This window comes from Lepisma saccharinum, chromosome 19, assembly GCF_977018435.1.
Source record: "Lepisma saccharinum chromosome 19, izLepSacc3.1, whole genome shotgun sequence".
NCBI classification, from domain to species: Eukaryota; Metazoa; Arthropoda; class Insecta; order Zygentoma; family Lepismatidae; genus Lepisma; species Lepisma saccharinum.
In genome coordinates, this window is record NC_139247.1 from 16,529,487 (window position 1) to 16,551,000 (window position 21,514).

At 38.9% G+C, this 21,514-nt stretch overlaps 1 protein-coding gene across 1 annotated transcript in view; it reads left to right on the forward strand.

Moving 5' to 3' along the window:
- Nucleotides 1-21,514, forward strand: part of LOC146003080 (sodium-coupled monocarboxylate transporter 1-like) — a 196,058-nt gene that overhangs the window by 137,962 nt on the left and 36,582 nt on the right. Inside the window, exons 3-5 of the mRNA XM_083141251.1 lie at nt 12,907-13,095; nt 13,877-14,031; nt 15,392-15,532. Coding sequence (XP_082997377.1) covers nt 12,907-13,095; nt 13,877-14,031; nt 15,392-15,532 — 485 coding nt within the window. The remainder of the gene's footprint in view (nt 1-12,906; nt 13,096-13,876; nt 14,032-15,391; nt 15,533-21,514) is intronic.

A 21,514-nucleotide genomic window follows, 5' to 3' on the forward strand; every position in this document is an offset into this window, starting at 1 on the left:
CCAGAACTTGTACAAAAATATAACAACTCGGTCCATTCCACAATCAACATGAAACCCTCTGAAGTAACTTCATCTGATGAGCAAAAATTGATCAGGACTGTTTATTATCCTAGATACCAGCCAACAACAAGAAGGGCCAAATACAAGGTGGGGGATCAAGTAAGAATCAGCAAATATAAGCACTTATTCAAAAGAGGCTTTACAAGAAACTGGAGCACCGAATTATTTACAGTGGTTCAAGTTAAACCCGGGACCCTTAACACATATATAATAAAAGATCACCGAGGAGAAATTCTCAAAGGCAGGTTTTATGAAGAAGAACTCAGCAAAACTAAGCAGCCTGACACATATCTCATAGAAAAAATAATCCGCAGAAAAGGCAACAAGTTACTTGTCAAATGGCTGGGTCATCCGGAAAACAGCTGGATCGATGCAGACAAAGTGATAATATGAGCACCTGGGATGTTATAAAGAGGCTGCCAGAACCTGAACAACAGAATAAGAGAAATGGCAACTTGCTGCCTGATAATATTAGGTGTCTTATTGTTGGGCCATCAGCTTGTGGTAAAACTACACTAATGGTTGATAATTTTTTATTGGCACCCAACTGGTTAGACTGGAAAAACAGGCACTTGTATGTCTTCTCTAAGAGCTTGGAACAATTAAAATATCAGCAGCTGATGAAGCTATATGATGGACTGGATATTGCCACTTTTGAACCAGATGTTAAGCCACTTCATGAATGTCTCGATAATTCTGTTGTTGTGTTTGATGACATTATACTGGATAATCAAAACAAGGTTAGAAATTTCTTTACACAGGGCCGACACAAAAACATTGATTGCTTCTACCTGGCACAGACTTTTTCAAAAATTCCCAAGCAGCTGATCCGAGACAACAGCAATTTTATATGTGTGTTTCATCAAGATCATACCAACCTCAAACACATACATGATGAATATGTAGGTGGGGACTTGAGCTACAATGATTTTTCTAAATTTTGCAGTAGGTGCTGGAACCAGGACAGTTATGGGTTTGTCACAATTGATATGACAAGAACACCCAATAGCGGCAAATACAGAAATAAAATCAACGATTTTCTAGACGTTGAGACATAAATAAATAACCATGAAAAGGCCAATCATCGATGATCTTAAGTTAAGAGATTATCTTGTAAAAAGATTTAAGGGATGGAAATCAGAGAACCGTGGAATTTATGAAAAACACAAACAAACAGAACAGCCTGTAATTGATGCTATTAATAATTTAGGTAAGAATATCAAAACTGTTACAGAGCAAAATCAAGATTTGATCACAGAGCTTGTACCTGTAGCTGCAAGAAACATATTAGATTATCCATTCACCCCACTTTCCAGTATTCATACACCTAGTCCTGTTGCCCCTCGAAGAATTGAAGCTAGTCAAGATCCTATTGAATTGGGTCTTCTTGCTCAAAAATATTTAACCACACCTAAAGACAACAAAGATGAGGTGTTTGGCTTATATGCTGACACAGAGCTTGATGGGAGCATCATACATAGAATTGGCAATTTCAGAGGAACATTTATGGGAGATGATCTGATTGTTTATTCAGAATCTCGTCTCGGAGAAAAAGGTGGTTTTGTTAAGTATCCCGGAACATCTGGGTTGTGGGAACTGATGACTAGGAAAAGGCCTGGCAGCTATACAGATCAAGATTATGAACATTACAAAGAAATATTAATAAAATCAGATGCTCTATACCAGAACAATGATCCCACACAAAAAAGAGTCAAGTCGAGCAGTGGGGCAAAATACAATAATTTAATCAAGCCCATATGGTCGCAGATCAAGACTGGCAGTGGGATCAAACAATACAACACCCTGCCTAAAGAATTTGTGTGGGTTGATGATGTCAGGAAACTTGTGGATAGGTTATTGGTGATAGCTGGGGAGGAAAATGCTGGCAACCACAATTTTTACAATGAAAAAGTTGGAATTATGGACATGATAAGCACAAAATTGTCTAATTTTATAGTGAATGACCCTAAGGGCATTGGATATCTCATAAAAATTATTAATACTCTACCACCTAAATTTTGGAATATCTCTGAGGGTCGGGGCCTGGTTAATGACATTATAAACAAGCTGCCATTTGAACTACACATTCCAGGCTATCAGTATTGTGGTCCAGGCACAAAATTGGATCATAGATTAAACAGAGGTGATCCTGGTGTTAATCCCCTAGATGCTGCTTGTAGAGACCATGACATAGCATACAACACACATTCTGATCTTGACAAGAGACATGTTGCAGACAAAAAATTAGAAGAGGCTGCATTTGGCAGATTTGTAAGCAAAGATGCTTCTTTGAGTGAAAAAATAGCAGCATTGGGAACCACCATAGCTATGAGCACCAAACAAAAACTGGGGTGGGGGCTGTGAATATGTATATAATAAACCTACAATGAAGGCCAAGGGTGTTATGTATCAAATACCTTATGCAGGTCTCAAATCTCTTAAAACTATTGACAGCCTTTTAACCAAAAAGCAGCGCAAGAAAAAAAGCTCTTGTATTGCAAAGGGCCATGGTATGAAATTGTTACTTAGTACCCCCCAATTAAAAAAATTACAGCAATCAAGAAAAAAATCACATGTAGGAGGATTTATATTTACCATCCCTGCCATCTTAGCTGCACTCGGGGCTGTGGGGAGCTTGGCCGGGGGTTCAGCTGCCATAGCAAAAACAGTAATAGATGCCAAGAAGAATAAGGCAGAATTAGATGAGCAGAGGCGCCATAACCTGGCCATGGAGAAAAAAGGCAAAGGTGTTAAGAGAGCCATGAATAAGTTTAAAAAAACAAGAGCCGCTTACAAACCAAGATATTGAAGCTTTAATCAAGCCACTGGGCATCAAAAATTTTAGAGGTGTGTACATGTCTGATTCTTTACCGGAACAACTACTCAACAAAGAGTGTGGCATTGTTAATTTGGATGAGTACAAAAATCAGGGCACTCACTGGATCTGTTATCTTAAATATTTAAACAATGAGGCATTTGTGTTTGATTCATTTGGAGGTGTTCCACCTGAAAATTTAGTAAAATATCTAAATTCAGCTAATCTTTATTACAATAATGCCCGTGTTCAAAACTTCAAAGATGTTAATTGTGGACATTTGTGTTTATCTGTTCTTAGATATATGTCTCAAATAAATAAACCATCAATTGAAAATTTTCAAAAAGTCCTGTGGTATTTGAAACATCATGGGGGTATTCCATCTCACCAGCCAAAATTCAATATTGAAACTCAAATTGCATGATGACATAGTGTATCCCAAAACAATAGCTCTCAGAGCATTTTATGGCATGTACTTGATACCCAATATTACGCACCACAACAACAAAATTGCAGTAGGAGATCAAAAAATTGTCATCACTCCAGGGCAATATAATCTATCCACTCTAAATGCTCAATTACCCAGAGGTATAGTGTTAAGTCAAAATTCTGTCACTCACAGAGTAGAGATTGTATCTGCTACAGAAACAGTGGATCTGGGTACTATAGGAGAGCTGTTGGGATTTGAGAACAACACAAAACTCGAACCGGCCATCAAACACACTGCTATGAATATACCTAAATTCTTAGCCATAGAGACTCTGAATATTCACTGTAATGTGGCTGAGGGTATGATCACCAAATCAAATGGCATAGGCACTCACAAACAAACTGGCATCATTGCAACATTCAAACCTAATTCCGAATTCATGGAGCCAATCATCTACAATCCATCCCCAACATTATATTTTCCTGTGTGTCATAACAGAATAGATTACATTGAATTGATGGTCACTAATGAAAAAGAAGAATTAGTTGATTTTGCTGGAGCCACAACAACTGCTATCATAGAGATTAACATTTAAATAAAAATACATACAATGGAAAATATTGAGAGTTATGAGCTACAATCATTCCCCCCAAACAGGAGGACATTTGCAAATTTAAATCAACCCAACACAGAAATTGAGGTTGATCTTGATGTAGGGGATGGCTTTATACACCCCCACAGAGCAGATCTATACATCAAATTTGATGTTGTAAAGCTCGATGGAACAGATTATCCGGCAAATTCGAATATAAGATTGGTGGACAATTTTGTGCCGCATCTGTTCTCTGAAATTGAGGTCAGAAAGCATGGTGTTGTTATAAACAGAGTGGATTATCCCGGCATTACCTCCACAGCTTTGGCTACATTAAAATTATCCAAAACCGAGGCTTCATACTACAGAATCGGTGGATTTGAGGCTGGTGAGAAAATATTATCCAAAAACCACACAGTGCTGTTCCCCATGCGCCTGTTGCCAGGATTCTTCTCGGATTACAAAGATATCATGTGGAAGGGTGGGTTAAGAATTACATTTAGAAGAGCTGCCAATGATAATAATGCTTTGATGAGGTACAGTACAATAAACTCTACAGGGGAAGCTCTGCCTAATACCCTACCTGATGAGGGCAAGTGCATTATTCAGACTATGGAGCTAAGAATCCCAGTTGTTGAATATGAAGCCAGTTATGCTCTGAAATACAAAGCAGATATAATAAAAAATCCACAGATTCCTCTGCAATTTTATACATATCAATGTGTACAGAAGCCCGCATCTGGTACTTATTATGAGTTTGATGCTACAAATTCATTCTCCAGCATACAATATGACATGCCTGATTTTGTGGTGGTACTGTTTCAGACTGGAAGACACAATAATCAGGAAAAAAATTCAAGTAAATTTGATAACTGCAACATCAAGAACATTTATCTTAAAAATGGCAGAAATGAGGTCTTTCCTAGAGAAAATTACAATTTAGACATTTCCAAGGATGATTTCCTCAAATTATATGAGGCATTTTCAGCTTTCAAAAGGGTCACTACAGGCAATACTGACATGTATTACACTCCAGATGAATTCAAAGCACGGAGACCCATGTTTGTAATCAACACCTCAAAAAGGAAACAAGTTGTGGTGAATGACAGGACAAATATTAAAATTATCTGTGAATTCCATGAGGCTTTACCTGATGACACCATATGTAGTGTTATTCTCATAGGGGAAAAATCATATGTTTATGATGTAAGAAATGAGAGAGTCACGGAGCAATTCTAGAAGAATTACATTGTTTTAATATTAGATAAACAAATTGAAGCTAGTATCCAATTGAACTTAAACCAGAAATAAATATGTGTGTATGTATGTATGGGTGGCCTAGTTTTAAGTGTGGCCAAAAGAGGGGCATATTTTTAACAAATTTATGGACAACAATCTCACAGAAGTGCCTTTTGTAAGTATAGGCAAATCAATCTGAGGGGGGTCATACTTTCCGAAATATTCCCGAGGGCATTTTTACAAAAATCTTAGATTAAACGGGGGTTCCACACTAGAGCAAAAAGCTCATATGGGCATGTTGAGCAAGTTTTAAGTGTAAGCAAATCTGCTGGAGGGGGGTTCATACTTTCGTGGGTTTATAGTACCGTAAATACCACTACTGTAGGCGCAAGTCTAAGCAAGAGACGGAAGATATCATTACGCACATCATCGCGTCTCCGAAGCACGGATTTTCTTCCTCTGTTAAAAAATAATAATATATATACGTGTCAAAAAAAACTTGATATATAAATAACACACATCATAAAAAAATAATCTTCGGTATATATAAATAACACACATCGTGAAAAACAATTAAATTTCTCTCTAACACTCTGAAATTTTTCTTTGATATGACAACTGAAAAAATGAGTGATCTCCAAGCATTAAAACAAATGCTAAATTTGTCAGTCGAGTATGTAAAAATTCAGGAATTGGAAGTCGACAAACCTTACACGATAACTTCCGGTTCAATCGTTTCTACCCAGTATGGCCCCAAGGTACGCCTGTTGCTCAACGCACAATACAGTCTATTTTTACCAGATCGATACGCTAACATGTTATCCGACGAGAAGCTATCTATTTTAATCGAGAACAAAACTCGAATCGTGTACAAGGGGACAAAGGAACTTCTTGGCAAAAAAACGAAGCACGTAATAGAATTTGTGTAACAACTGCGAGGCTGTGAAAAAAAATCTCAGAACATTTATATATAAATAACATACCGTAAAAACTACACGAGAAAAAATCTCAGAATATATATATAAATAACATACCGTAAAAATAACACATAGAGCATCAACATGAAGCCCAAGGGTGTCGTGTACCAGATACCATACTCCAATCTTAAAAATCTAGGTGCCCTAGATGGGTTACTCACCAAGAAACAACGCGAGAAGAAACGTTCTTGCTTGAGCAAAGGACACGGAATGAAATTACTTCTCAGCACACCTCAATTGAGACGCTTGCAGCGTTCGCGGAAACAGCAAAAGGTCGGAGGTTTCATATTCAGCATCCCGGCCATCCTGGCAGCATTGGGGGCCGTTGGAAGTTTGGCTGGCGGAAGTGCCGCCATCGCGAAAACCGTCATCGACTCGAAGAAGAACAAGGCGGAATTGGAAGAACAGAAACGTCACAACCTGGCCATGGAAAAGAAAGGGGGCAAGGGCGTGATGAAGAAGTTTAAAAAAAAGAAACAACAGCACTCACCAACCGAGACATTGAATCTCTGATCGAACCGTTACAAATCAAACACTTCAGAGGAGTTTTCATGTCCGACTCGTTACCTTCCAGCGTTAAAAGAAGAGAATGCGGAGTAGTCAACTTGGACGGTCAAGAAAATCCGGGCACGCATTGGATATGTTACCACAAAAATAATGATAAAGCATTCGTTTTCGATTCTTTCGGAGGTGTTCCACCTACAAATTTAATTCATTATCTAAAAACGAACAAAACCTCTATATACTACAACGACGAACGCATTCAAAATTTCGGAGACGTGAACTGCGGTCATCTCTGCCTCTCCGTGCTCGCGTTTCTCTCTAAAATAAATAACCCTACGATCGAGGATTTCCAGAAAGCATTGTGGAACCTCAAACAGCATCACTAGGATGGGCGTGTTCCATCTCACGAGCGAATCTTCAATCTTGAAACTCACGCTGCACGACGACATCGTCTATCCTAAATCCGTGGCTCTGCGTGCATTCTACAGCATGTACCTCATACCTAACGTCACGCAGCACAACAACAAAATTAGCGTCGGAAGCGAACACATCGTCGTCACGCCAGGACAATACAATCTTTCCACTTTGCAAGCTCAATTACCCAAAGGCACATACCTTTCTCAAAATTCGGTCACGCACAGAGTGGAAATCCTATCCGCGACGGAGACCGTGGACCTGGGCACCATGGGAGAACTTTTAGGTTTCGAGAACAACCACCCAAAACTCGAAGCTGGCATCAAGCACGTAGCAACCAACATTCCTAAATTCTTGGCTATAGAGACTCTGAACATACACTGCAACGTGGCGGAAGGCATGATCACGAAATCTTCGGACGGATTATTAGGAAGTCACAAGCAGACGGGAATCATAGCCACTTTCAAACCAAGTTCCGAGTTCATGGAACCGATCATCTACACGCCCTCTTCGCCGATCTATTTTCCAGTATGTCGCAACCGCATAGACGACATAGAGTTGGTGGTGACGAACGAGAAAGGAGACGTGGTGGATTTCGCAGGTGCCACTACGACGGCCATCGTGGAGATCAACATATAATAAATAACCATACATGTAAAATGGAGCAAATCGAAAGTTACGAATTGCAATCTTTCCCTCCCAACCGTCGCACGTTCGCCAATCTGAACGAGGCGAACAGGGAGATCGAATACGACGTGGACGTAGGCGATGGGTTCGTTCATCCTCACAGAGCGGACCTTTACCTTCAATTCGACGTGGTGAAGAAAGAAAACGGAGAAGCGTTCCCCGCAGCAGCAAATTTGAAACTCGTGCACAACTTCATGCCTCACCTGTTCTCGCAGGTGGAGGTGAGGAAACACAACACCGTCATCGACAGAATCGATTATCCAGGCATCACGTCGACGGCAGTGGGAACGTTGAAATTATCCAAAACGGACGCAGCGTACTACCAGGCCGGGGGATTCGAAGCCGGGTCCAAAATATCGACGAAAAGTCACACGGTGCTCTTTCCCATGCGTCTGCTGCCCGGTTTCTTCTCCGACTACAAGGAGATCATGTGGAAGGGAGGACTGAGGATCACGTTTCGGAGAGCGGCCAACGACAACAACGCACTGATGCGATACGCTACTTTGGGTCCGGACGGCACCACGCCGATAGCCAACACTTTACCCGAAGCAGAAAAATGCGTCATCCGGAGCATGGAATTGAGAATACCGGTGGTGGAATACGAAACGAATTACGCCCTCAAGTACAAAGCGGAGATCTTGAAAAGTCCGCAGGTGCCGATTCACTTTCACGGTTACCAGTGCGTACAGAAGGTGGCATCGGGAAGTCACATGGAATTCGACGTGACGACGCAGTTCAACAACATACAGTTCGATATGCCAGATTTCGTCGTAGTGCTCTTTCAGACCGGGAGGGACAAGAATCAGGAAAAAGATTCCAGCAAGTTCGACGACTGCAAGATCAAGAACATTTATCTCAAGAATGGACGCAACGAAGTGTTCCCGCGCGAGAATTACAACCTCGACATGACAAAAAACGATTACCTCAAACTTTACGAAGCGTTCTCGGCTTACAAACGCGTGACCGAGGGAAGCGTGGACATGTACTACACGCCCAGCGAATTCAAAGCACGGACACCCATGACCGTCATCAACACATCTAAGAGAAAGCAGGTGGTGGTCAACGATCGAACCAACATCAAGGTCGTCTGCGAGTTCCACGATGCCTTGCCCGAGGATACCCTATGCAGTGTCATCCTGATTGCAGAGAAGTCCTTCGCCTACGACGTGAAGAACCAGAGGGTCACAGAGCAGTTTTAACAAGTTTTTAACATCTTTTCTTGCACAAATAAGAAATTTTTTGTACTAGCACAATCAGTTACAATAGCACAATACGAATTTCACTAGTTCAGATCAGTTACAAATATCAATTTCATTAGTTATCAGTTACAATATCTTTTTTTGCACTATAGCACGAGAGACAAATCAGAAAATTTGCACAAAAAAATTTGTTGTTGTTTTTACACAAGAAAATTAACAATAAAATTCTTTCTTTTTTTATCGTTTCAGATGCTGTCGAAACATCAAAGACACATACACACACTAGAAAAAAAAAGCATGCAACCTTATTTGTAACACACGCACATATATTCTCCATCTTCATCAAGAAAATATTATAATAAACATAATTATTTTTATCTATATCTCACAATAAAACTCTATATCCAAAAATATTACAACATCAAAATAACACTAGAGTCGTTAGTACACGTTGCATGCATTACGGAGGTCCTCTGTAGAGTTTCATGGAAGTTTGAGAAAAAAAAACACGTGAAACTCTACAGAGGTGCGGTTATCTAGAACCGCAGCCGTTAGAAAACCTTTTACTTTTTTTGGTTGGGCACCAGGCACCCTGGCGAGGTTATAGGGGCCAGGAATCCTAAAAAACAACAATTATTATTTGTTTGTTTGCGTCACAATACGGAAATAATAAGAGGCAGGCGCGCGCGTGTGGCACATCGTTCCCCGAGAGAGGTTTACAAAGGTCACGATATATAAACATTTTTGGTCCCCCGGGGTTGGAAAATTACGATAAGGTGCATTCATCCTTCAAAGGATGAGAGGATGAGAGGATGAGAGGATGAGAGAATAAGAGGATGAGAGGATGAGGGGATGAGAAGATGAGAGTGCATCTTTCACTCATCACTGCTTTTCTGCGCCGTGAAACATCGTCAGCGCAATAAATAAGGCGCGGAACGTGGGGAGAAAGTGATACACACGCGCGCGTGTGTGTGCGTGTGTGTGGCACATCGTTCCCGAAAGAGAGAGGTTTACAAAGGTCACGATATACAAACATTTGACCGGGACTTGGAAAATTACAATAAGATGCATTCATCCTTCAAGGATGAGAGGATGAGAGGATGAGAGGATGAGAGGATGAGAGCTCATCTTTCACTCATCACGGCTTTTTTTGCGCCATGAAACATCGTTAGCGCAATAAATCAGGCGCGGAACGTGGAGAGAAAGTGAGATTTTCAGGTTTTTGTGGTCGTTTGGTCAAGAAATCAGAGTTGCGGTCAAAGGTACAAATACTATCTACTCAAGAATGTCTCGTGTACTTTTAATGTTATTCGTTGCTTTAACTCTATTCTATTTTTGCACTTCAGCATTATTTACTTTTGTCACTGTCTCTATTTTTCATTATTTTCATATCTTGTGTAGAGTTAATGTTATTTTTTGAACTGTTTTTTCTATCATGAATTTCCATTATTTCTATATACGTTCATTATAATATTCTCTATTATCATTCCTCTAATTTATTATGTAGGGTTTAATGTAATATGTAGAACACTATAAACAGCCACTTTCCTGTAGGGTCATATCTTAAAAAAAAAAAAAAATAGCAGTTGGCTTGATGAAAATGTCAAATGCAATCAGATGCGCCACATGGACCAAACACGGAGGCCTTTTGTAACGCATTGGAGTGTGTACTGAGAGAAATTCGAAGAATCTCTCCATTATGTGATCGGGATTAGACCTAACTTCCGGTCTTTATTACCAATGGCATCACCAGGGAATTTTGATGAACTGGTCTCAGATGCTTATGAAATATTTTTATAGAAGCTATGCTTCGATGGCCATGATAAAAATATTTTTCTGTCTCTTTCATTCCTGCACTTTCTTCTTCTTTCTATGTTACTTTCTCTTTCATTTTATATCTTTCTTTTTCATCTTTGACTCTGTCCTCTCTGTATATTCTTTCTCTTCTTACCTCTGTTTCTATTTCTGTCTTAATTTTCATCTTTGTCTCTTTTTCATTTTTCTATTTTTCTTTGTCTCCCTTCCTCTGCTTCCATGTTTTACTTCATATTTGTCTCCTATTTTTCTCTCCTTCCCTTCTCTTTTTTTCCTTCTTCATCTTCATCTTTGTCTCCTATTTTTGTATTTTTCTCTTCTTCCCTTCTCTGTCTTTCCTTCTTCATCTTTGTCTCCTATTTTTGTATTTTTCTCTTCTTTCCTCCTCTCTTTCCGTCTTCATCTTCATATTTTTCTCACTTTCTTCTTTCTATTCTATTTCTATTCCTTCTTCTGTTCTCTCTTCCTTCTTTATATTTCTCTTTCTCTTCTGTCCTCTGTTTCTGCGTTTTCTCTTCTTTATCTTCATCTTTGTCTATCTTTCTTCTTTATCTTCATCTCTGTATCTCTTCCTTCTTTCTCTGTCTTTATGTACATCTTTCACTCCCTTGTTCTTGTTTTGTTAAGCTTTCTCTCCTTTTCTATCTCTTCTTTTGCATGTTCATCTTTACTTCCTTCTTTAAAATCACCTCTGTCTCTCTTTCATCTTTATATTTTTCTTTCTGTTCCTTCTTGTTGCAGTGCTCTCACTCACACATTGTGAGCGTCATAAAACTTCAACGGTCCAGCGGACAGAGTGTGTCGCTCCCTCGTCATGGAAGGAAGGAAGTGGTGTCACTATCAATCACAGAGAACCCTCGTTTCAAGTTTTACCCATAATGATAGCCTTTACTCCAGTCGTGGTATGAGAATCTGTTGCACTCAGTGCACTAACTACAGATTATGAAGGCTTTAAAAGGGTTTTCGGCAGCTAGATATCATTTGATATGAACTGTGTTTAAACGTTAGAGGATTTTTACACATCACTTTTATTCAAAACAAAATTAAAACAAGAACAAAACTTTTTCAAGACACGGAGGGAAGATACACGAAACATTATTGTTACTGACAGTTTTCTGTATGAATGCTTAAAACGATTTACATTTCCGAAAAAGTAAAATCTTTTAACGTTCTAGTCCTCGAACCACGGACTTCTTCTTACATCGTATCAGTTACCTGAATACAAAATACATTACAGGCAACGACATTCATATATGTGTGGGTTGGCGCATAACAAATAACCTCCTACAATATCACAATTAATCTCCTTTTAATACATACAGTTTATAATGGTCATTTAGGCCGAAGTTAAGTTATAAATATAGAAATAATTTGATTGATAATGGTCGTCTATGAGGTTAAAGGAAAAGGAAAGTTTATTGGTATCCATGGAAACTTGGTTTTTCCCTTGCGTCGGAGCGACGAGGTACCATGAGAGGTTGATACTAAAGAAGCGAATTTCCCAGCGTCGATACGTAGGGGTATGGCTGTACTCTCCCAGCGTCCGAGAGACGGGGCTTTGATGACAATCATAGCTGCATCTCTCACCAAATTACGCGGAGTGGGTTTTCTCTTTCTCGCACGGAACCGGAGTGTGTTATCTCGCCCGAGGGCGGAGGCCAACTGAACTGCTAGACCAAGATCTCGCCTTTATAAATGGTCGGCGACACTAGCGTAAGCGAGTGGAAGAATCAAGAACTATAAAAAGTGTAATAATTCTTGAAGCTTTCCTGGCCGCGAATATTGAAGAGGTTTTCTCGGGCAATCAGCCAGGTGATTTCCGGAAAGGCTTCCGAGCTTTCGAGAGCTAACGTCACTCATCTTCAGGGAGTGACGTTAGCTCTCGAAAGCTTGGAAGACTTTCCGGAAATCACGTGGCTGATTGCCCGAGAAAACATCTTTTTTAAAAAGTGTATCCAACTCTAAATATTGACTTTCTACAAAAACAAATTGAAATACACTTGGATTTTAGAAACCTATGAATAGAGAGATGGATCCGGTACAAGTTGTGTTGAGTCTGTGGTTACATTGTGTACCTATTTATTTTTGTTCAGAGAGACACTAGTGATCCAATTGCGGTGGTCCCCCCATAAGAAACTAGCCCCTTTCTAATTCATATTTCATTATTTCAACAGTATTTGGAGCTACGATTCAAGTCCCGTACAGTTCGATGGATCGCTTCGATCACCTGTGTCATCCAGTCTCTTCTGTACCTCGGGGTGGTTGTGTACGCTCCGTCTATCGCGCTGTACACAGTGGCTGGCTTCCCTTACTGGGCGTCCATCCTCTGCATTGGCGGCGTAGGAACCCTCTACACAGCTATGGTAAGTACGACGTTATCTTCAAGGATTCATTTATTTGGAGAGAATATTCCAAAAAGTGGGTGGCAGGGAACCTATCCGTCAATTTTGTGATACTGATAACTGAATAATAATTTTTAAATTTTGATCTGTGAATGTAATAGTTTCAACCCACCTTTCGTGGTTAACTTGTTATTCAGTGATGTATGTAAACACTTTTCAACACGGCGAACGAAAACTGATAATTTCTGTTATGGGCACTAAACTATGCTATACAAGTTGTCCAGACCTTTGCCTACAATCTACAATGAAATTTTTCGTAGAGTAAGGATCTAATTTCACATGAATTATATGCATTACAATACAGGGTGTCATTAAAGTCTTCTTACAACTTTGCACCTTTAACCTCGACAACTACCTTGAACATACCTTCTGAACTGAACTTCTCGTAGCATCCAGTTACTTTGGCAGAATGGTTTCTTGTTGCAGTCAATTGATGTTTAACCTGCAAAACGTAGGAACTTTGGTAAGGTTGAAGTGAGATGGCGAAACTATGACATAGATTGCAGTCGCAGTTGTTGTAATTTTTCATTTCAGTTTTAATATTATTCTAGCTGAACAATATTGCGTAAAATAATTATTGGTTTTCTTATTTTTTCCAGATAGTACAATATTAGAAAGACATTTGGAATGTATTTTTCTTTTTTCAGCTATTGATCTGATATTGACAAAAAATCAAATGACAATGAAGTCTTCAGATAACCTGTTAGTATATTATTATTATTATTGTTTTTGTTATTTCCAGGGAGGTCTGAAAGCTGTTGTGTGGACGGATGTTCTTCAGGGCTGCCTAATGTTTGGAGGTCTCCTAGCAATTATCATTCAAGGGAGCATTGAAATAGGAGGTTTCGGAAAAGCATTCGAAATAAATAACAAACACGGAAGACTTCAGTTCCTAGAGTGAGTAAATCCTACATACATTTGGATAAAGAATACAATGTTGGAAAACGACAAATATTTCTGTAATAATTTACACAGCACAAATATTGGACTTACATAACGATGTTCACAACTTTAAAAACGTATCTGGCTCAGTATAGACAAATATAACTAATGCAGTGTTTTTTTTTAAAAAAAAAAACTTCCAGTTGGCAAGAGAGGTTTCCAATAACTGATGTCGAGACATCAGGATATATGTATGTAGTATCCTCCCAAACGTCACAAATTAGGAAGAAGGGGTGGGAGGAATAATTGAAGGGGAAATCCCCCATCTTCCTTCTTCAAATACCACTTTAATGCATGTGTCGTTTCTGGTTTTCAAACGACATCAGCGTAATCGTTGAAATACATCTGACACACCTGAAAGTGAATGCATAGTTTAATATCACATACAATAATTTCTTAATAACGTTTCAAATCTATGTTCATGTTTGCTAAGACAGTAATATATTAATACATTCCATGAAAGCAATTTATAGGACGGGAAAAATTTTCATGTATACAGAACTAATTATTTCGCCACTCTGACGTTAAACTCTTGCTGGTCGAGCTGATTAACTCCACTCCAACGATCATATATGAGCATTCAACATTTACATAATGAGATGATAATGCTATGTAAAAACATATTAAAATCTAATAACACGAATGAGAACTGAAAGGTCACTTAAATCAACTGTGGAACATTGAATTGACAGAAGGATATTTCGACAAGGATGAGGATTGTTCACAGTATTTTTAAAGTTTTAAAATAATTTTGTTAATAGTAAAAAATGATGGAATGTACATTAGTCGCCCAGAAAAAGAGAGAGAGAGAGAGAGAGAGAGAGTGAGAGAGGTGTAGAAACTCATAGAGACAGAGAAAGGTAGAAAGTGGGGATAGAGAAAGGGAGGACAGAGACAGAGTCAGAGTTAGAGAGAGGGAGAGAAAGAAGAAAGAAGGACAGAGGGAGAAAGAGAGAGAGGGAAGAGATCATATTAAGCAAGAAGAAGAGGAAAGAAAAGGGAGAAAGAGAATGATGATGAATTTCCTCTTCCATACCTGCATTATCTTAACGAATAGCAAAGCCTGCCTCAGAGCATGGAGTAACCTAGATAATGAAATCAATTTATGTAGATAGTATCCTCGTACGCTTTCAACGCGTAAGTTATCGTTTCAAATGGTACTACTATTATCATCTTAGGGCATTGTAAACGGAAAGATTTAATGTGTTTGGAATTGTCTTCCTTCAAGTGAACGAAAATTGGATTTACCCATATGAAGGCCCATTATAATGATTTGTTTTCCATTTGGAATAATGAACGCATGTATCTCTTTCAGTTTCAACCCAAGTCCCTTCGTCCGCCATTCGACCTTCGCCTGCTTCTTCGGAGATGCCTTCAGGGCCCTGGCTCTCTATGGCTGCCAACAGACGTCCGTGCAGCGATACTGCAGCATGAGCTCCTTGCGACGGGCTGTTATGTACGTTTCATTTTGTATTTGTTACAAGTGTGTGTTTTTTATTACGAATATACATTTCAAAGTCAGTGTGTAATGGACAGAATATTGCATTATAGTTGTAGTTAATTTAATTGAAATGTTGAATTTTTTCATTTTTCTATTGTGTCAATCAGTGGCGGCGATTGGGTTCCAAAACCGGGGAGGGGCAAGGTGCCAAAACTGGGGGCAAATACAGTATATTTCCCTTTGTAGATAAGGTTTAGCATAGATGGGGGAAAAAAGTGGCGAAAAGTGGGGGGAGGGTAACTGCACCCCCTCGCCCTCCCCCTAATCGCCGCCACTGGTGTCAATTGTTTAGAGCAGCCATGTCAAATTCAATTCGTTAGTAGGGCCGCATGACGTTAATGTCAAAACTCTCCGGGCCCCACATCTCAAATCCCAACCCATTGAAGTCCAAAACTAAGGCGTCGCCCTTGACAGGGGGGATTCAAGTGATTACTATTGCAGGATCGGTATATGTTATAAAATAATATACACAGTCTTAAGTGCCATCAATAAGCAACCGCAGGGGATGCAAAAACCAGAAGGCTTATTTGCTCTTCACGTACCACTTTGCTTAGAAGTGAATAATTGCACGAATACTTACATATGTGTGTGTTGGTGTGTGAAATTGTAGTAAAAATATTTTAATTACAACAATCCTTAATGGTTTTATTGAAATAAATTAATTTGAAATATTTGTTTGTAGTCTGTGATACTATTTTATACCGGGTGGTTCAAAAGTCCCGGAACGGTTCAATATCGTGAGAAATGCACATCGAATCGGGAAACAAAGAAATACCTGTTTAATAAGTGAAAGAAAGCTATTCAATGATATCATACTTGATTCCCCACCCCCGCCCCCTGGGGGTGGGGCGGGGGCAACTGTGAAATTTGAAATGGAAACCCCCATTTTGTATTGTAGAATCGGATTGTACGTAAGAAAATAACCTGGTTTCTGTACTCCATTTCACGTAACTCAGGAACAACGACGTGGACGTAGTAGTATTTCGTTCCCATCGGGGTGCTTGTTGTAGGTGAGCCCCTCGCCTCTCACCATTCGGTGTTCTCGCCAACCTCAATTCATTTCCTGCTCAAATTTGTATCCCCCCTTTTCTTGGCACAGTCCCAACCGAAGATACACACCATTGGAAACATTCTGTAACACATCTCCAGACTAATTGCACTGTACGAATTCTGTCTTTCAATTCCTCGATATCGTTGGGTTTGGTTTCAAAAACTTTGCTTTTCAAGTATCCCCAGTAGAAGAAATCAAGAGGTACAACTCGGGTGACCTCGGTGGCCACTCTATGGTGCCCCTTCTACCAATCCACCTGTCAGGGAAAACGTTGTTCAGCACATTGCGAACAATTAAAGCAAAATGAACTTGAGCTCCCTCTTGTTGATACGAAACATTCTCGAATACATCCCCAACGATAGTTTGTATTTCAGGTATTATCTCATTGGTCAACTAATTTACGTACTTTTCAGATGTAAAATTGCCATCAATGAAGTATGGCCCTATAATACGTACGAGTAGTAATGGCAGCATTATATTCCTACGCGTCAGCAAAAATTTGATGCGGCTGGTGTTATGTTACATCCGGTCGTAGCGGGCCACGAGCGATTTTATTGTTGAGTCAGCAGAACGTGTGTGATCACCTTGAAGACATCGGAAGCGGTGGGGGGAGGGGGTCAATGGATTTGTCACGTTGTTTCTTGATGTATGCTAACCTAACACGTGTTTGTGTGTGTGTAGAGGAAATGCGCGCGCAACCATTGCGTATGATTCAAAGACATGAAGAAATGATTTAAAGATGGCGCCGAAGGTTCTGTACCCCCCGCAAGCTTAGCGGCTAAGGTTATTGCTCTGTAAAACAAGAGGCGTCGAGGGTTCGATTCCTGGTAGAGACAATATTGATTGATTGATAGATTGAGTTCGTTTTTTTTTTAAGTCCGTTTTATGCACGGCAAGACTAATCACGATTGGACCTACAGTTGAAAAGTGGTGATTCGGACCACTATGTGCCTCCACCGAGTATCGAACCTGGGACCCTTTGATTACAAAAGTGTGTTATCAGTCCCGATTAGCACGAACAGATATTCAAAAAGCAAAACAAAATAGCTGATATTGTTGTTTAGTATTCAAAAGGTTTTGGGTTCCAATGCTGGCAAATTTGCAGAATAACATTGATTTGTTTAAAAAGTGAGTTACTATTCCCGATTATTTTTGATACACAAATAGAAAATGGGGTGATTTTGGAGTTTTGCAACCAAGGGGCTAATGTTGGCGTTTTTTTAACGCAGTCCCGATTAACCGTAATGCATAAAGCTGTTTCAACGAATATCGAACCTGGAACCTTTTGATTACAATGCAAAGATTTTACCACTAATGTATGCTATGTTTTAAAACCAAAAATAAATAATAGTATCGAATTTTAAAAAAAAAATGCGTTAACAGTCTCGATTAGCCATTATGCACAAACAGATGTGTTTTGAAACCAAAGGGGGGTCGAGGGTTCGATTACAACTGGGGTATGTGTGTTGAGGAAACTAAAGGTCAACAGGCATGGAAAGTTTTTACTCGCCATCTCAAAATAAGTTTTTGGGCTTGGTACAGGTAGCTTTTTGTAGAAAGCCCCACAACGACATCAACGTGGCTACCATCTGTGGGGGCCTCTTTTTTTTTTTAAGTTGGAGAGGGGCACAAAGCCGTTTGTACCATACAACGTTGCACCGAAGAACCAACTTGTCAACTAGTCACTCACTCCATCATTAAAGTGCACAACATAATATCAGATTTGCACTGATAATAAGCAAAAAATTATAGCGGCTGCATAATTATATTTCAATGACAGCAAATGGTTTCAAATGAATGGTTTTCATTTTTATTTTTTACTAAGTAACAGATTTGGTAATGAAAAGCTTTAACATTTGCATATAATATGAGATTTCTTTTGGTATCCAGTTTGTATGTTGACCAAATCACAGATATACTATTACTAAGGATAGCATTAACTTAATCTAATAAAAATATATTCCACTGCATTACAAAATTAACTCATTCTGTTTTCTGTTGTTTGAATCCATATGGTAAAGTCTCGAAATTTGATGCACATCTTTTTCTTTTGGTATATACCACCTGAAAAACCCTTATTTCCGGCTTACTAACAACGGAATGTGTTTTTGTGCGTACGATTTTGTTCGAGTTGAGTAAAGTTAAAGAGGAGGTGTTGTTGAGAATAGCATTGGTGAGTGATTCGAAATTGATTGTGCTGCTGTTTTTATGGTTTAGACATATGCCTTTCACCTTGCAAACAGTAGTAACATTAGTATTGTCTGGATTTACTACCTCAAATGCATAACTTTTCGGCCCACTGGATGAAAATGCTCTGATATAAGCATTTTTCCCATAGAGTTCTAGTTCATTTGTTAACTCCCCTAGGTAGTCTCCAACAGGCAGATCAACATCACCTGGCCTTTGAATATAAATAACACTATCGGTATCATAGTACAATACATTTTCGCCTAATGTATCCAAATATTCATAAAGCTCTAATCGTGCATGTGTTGTAGTGTATGCTGCAATAACTACATTTACAGTCGATAATGGAAGTGCAGATTCTTCGAGATATTGCCAGTGAACTATCAACATATCTTCATTTATAGGTATAACTTGATGTACTTCAACATTGGGATTTTCTAGTTTATCGAAAAAATCCTTAGGATTGTTGATAATACTAACTTGACCAGGGTTTTCTCTCTGTCCAAATTTACCCCAAAATGAATTCAGCATAAGTTTTGCTAAGCTTCGTAATCCAGGATTAGCACATATTCTGTTTTCATCCAACAACACACCCTCCTTTTCAAAATAGTCAGCTATGTATTTTTTTTTGGATTCTTCATCAATACACCACAATGGCCAGCCGCTTGCTTCAACTTTTGCTTTGAGAAATGTATTGATGTACTCTGCAAAAACACCACCTGATTTTTTTGCAGGATCATATTGTTCAACATTATATTCCCATACCTCATGTAATTCTAAAATTTTGTATTTCTTTTGAACTGCCTTCTGAACTTCATCCACAACCCAGGTTCCAGTTATAGCTCTTTCCCTAGCAGTATGGTTACATTCCGCCTGGTTTATTTCATCGGCACAAGTTCTACATAGAGGGAAAGTTAATTTTGAATTGGTTCGATATGGTAACACAGGATGGTACAGATCTCTCGGTGGAAGTATTGTTGCTTTGACAAGCCCTTCAAAAGAATAAATATCGGGGCATTCTTCCCCCACATAAATTTTCACCGGATGGCCAACTGGAAACTTTTTAACTTTGCAACAATAAGGGTACAGGCTACATACATCCTTATATTGAATTGTTTCAGTTTCTTTCACAGTGTAATGTAGTTTGGTAGCATTAGTTCTACCACCATAAAACGCCTCCCGGGGAATTATGGGGGCTTTAATTGATAACGGATGTTTTTCAACATAATGTTTCATGGTTTTGTTATTTCTCAACTGCTGGTGAAATTCGCACCCCCACATCTCATGGACAATGTAGTTAAGTGCTTTTAATCTGGTAATTTTATTTTCTGTTCTTTCATACCGAAAAGACAAAGTATCATATGGGTCATCATGAAGAGGTTCTGTACGTGAAGTAGGGAAACATTTGACACAACCATGTGTTCTGCATCCTTGATATTCAAATACATGCTCTTGCCCTTTTTGATCTTTAAAATATCCATCTACTTTCAAATTTCCTCCAACTTTTACTTCTGGTCCTCTGGCTGCATGTTGGATTTCGATTTTATGCTTTTTTTCCTCCCATACCAACCATTGAATAGCCTCTATAGACTGAATATCACACCATCTGTATCCGTTTTTAGGAATAATTCCTATATGTTCTGCTTTCAAAAATCTTTTACGGAATACTTTATTACAAGCTGAAGCGATGGTGATGGCTTCCAATAATGGGTTCACTGTTGTTTCTTTTTCAAAAGTGGTCATGAATTTCAAACAGGCAGCACGTAGTACATTAACATCTTCTACACAGTATTTTCTCAACTCCTTCAGCATATCGAAAACTACCCCTGTTTTCTGTTGTTCACTATGCCATTCCAAAAAACTGGTTCTCTGATTCTCCATCATAGAATCAACAGCGTAAAATTCAGTACCAGGGATACATCCGACATATTCTTTATTTTTCAAAGTATTAAAAAAATGAGGAAAATACCCTTTGGACATTGGGAGATCAAATGCTTTCGGTAATTTGTTGAGCGCCATTGGAATAAAGTTGAGAGAATCTATGAAATGGATATTGTGCATCTTCAAAGATAATATTTTGGCTCCATTCATGATCACAGACGGTGTCCATTTCATTTTTTCGATCATAGTTTGCAGTACAAAGTGCGAATCATACCCTCTACTATTGTGTGCAATACACACAATATTGTTAATTTTGGTGCGGTGAGCTGAAACAAATTGCAGAAAATTGTAAACAGGTTCTGTACTATCAAAAATGTGCTGTCTTTTTCCGCATACACTGCACCATTGAGACATATCTTTGTTCTCAATGCAATTATAGCATACATTTTGGCACACCAAAAGATTTGGAATATGCAGAAATTTGTTTTCAGTGCCTTCTAGTTTTGTGTCCTGCCTCGATTCAATATCGTAGAAAACAAGCATTGCTTTTTTTGATATAAGAGAAGATATTTGTTTGCTATAAATTTTTTGGATGTGACATAGATGTTCAGATGGTACCATATTTTTACAGCTGACACAGAATTTCTCTCCACATATATGAGGATTTCTGTTTGTACGGATAGCATACGCTTTCAGGCATTTTTCACAACATTTTACTGTCTGACAAAGAGAGTTTTTTCTATTGTAACATGTTTTATGATTATTGTAACATTTTTGACCATAGAAAAATCTGTTACAATCAGTGCACTTTATTTTGG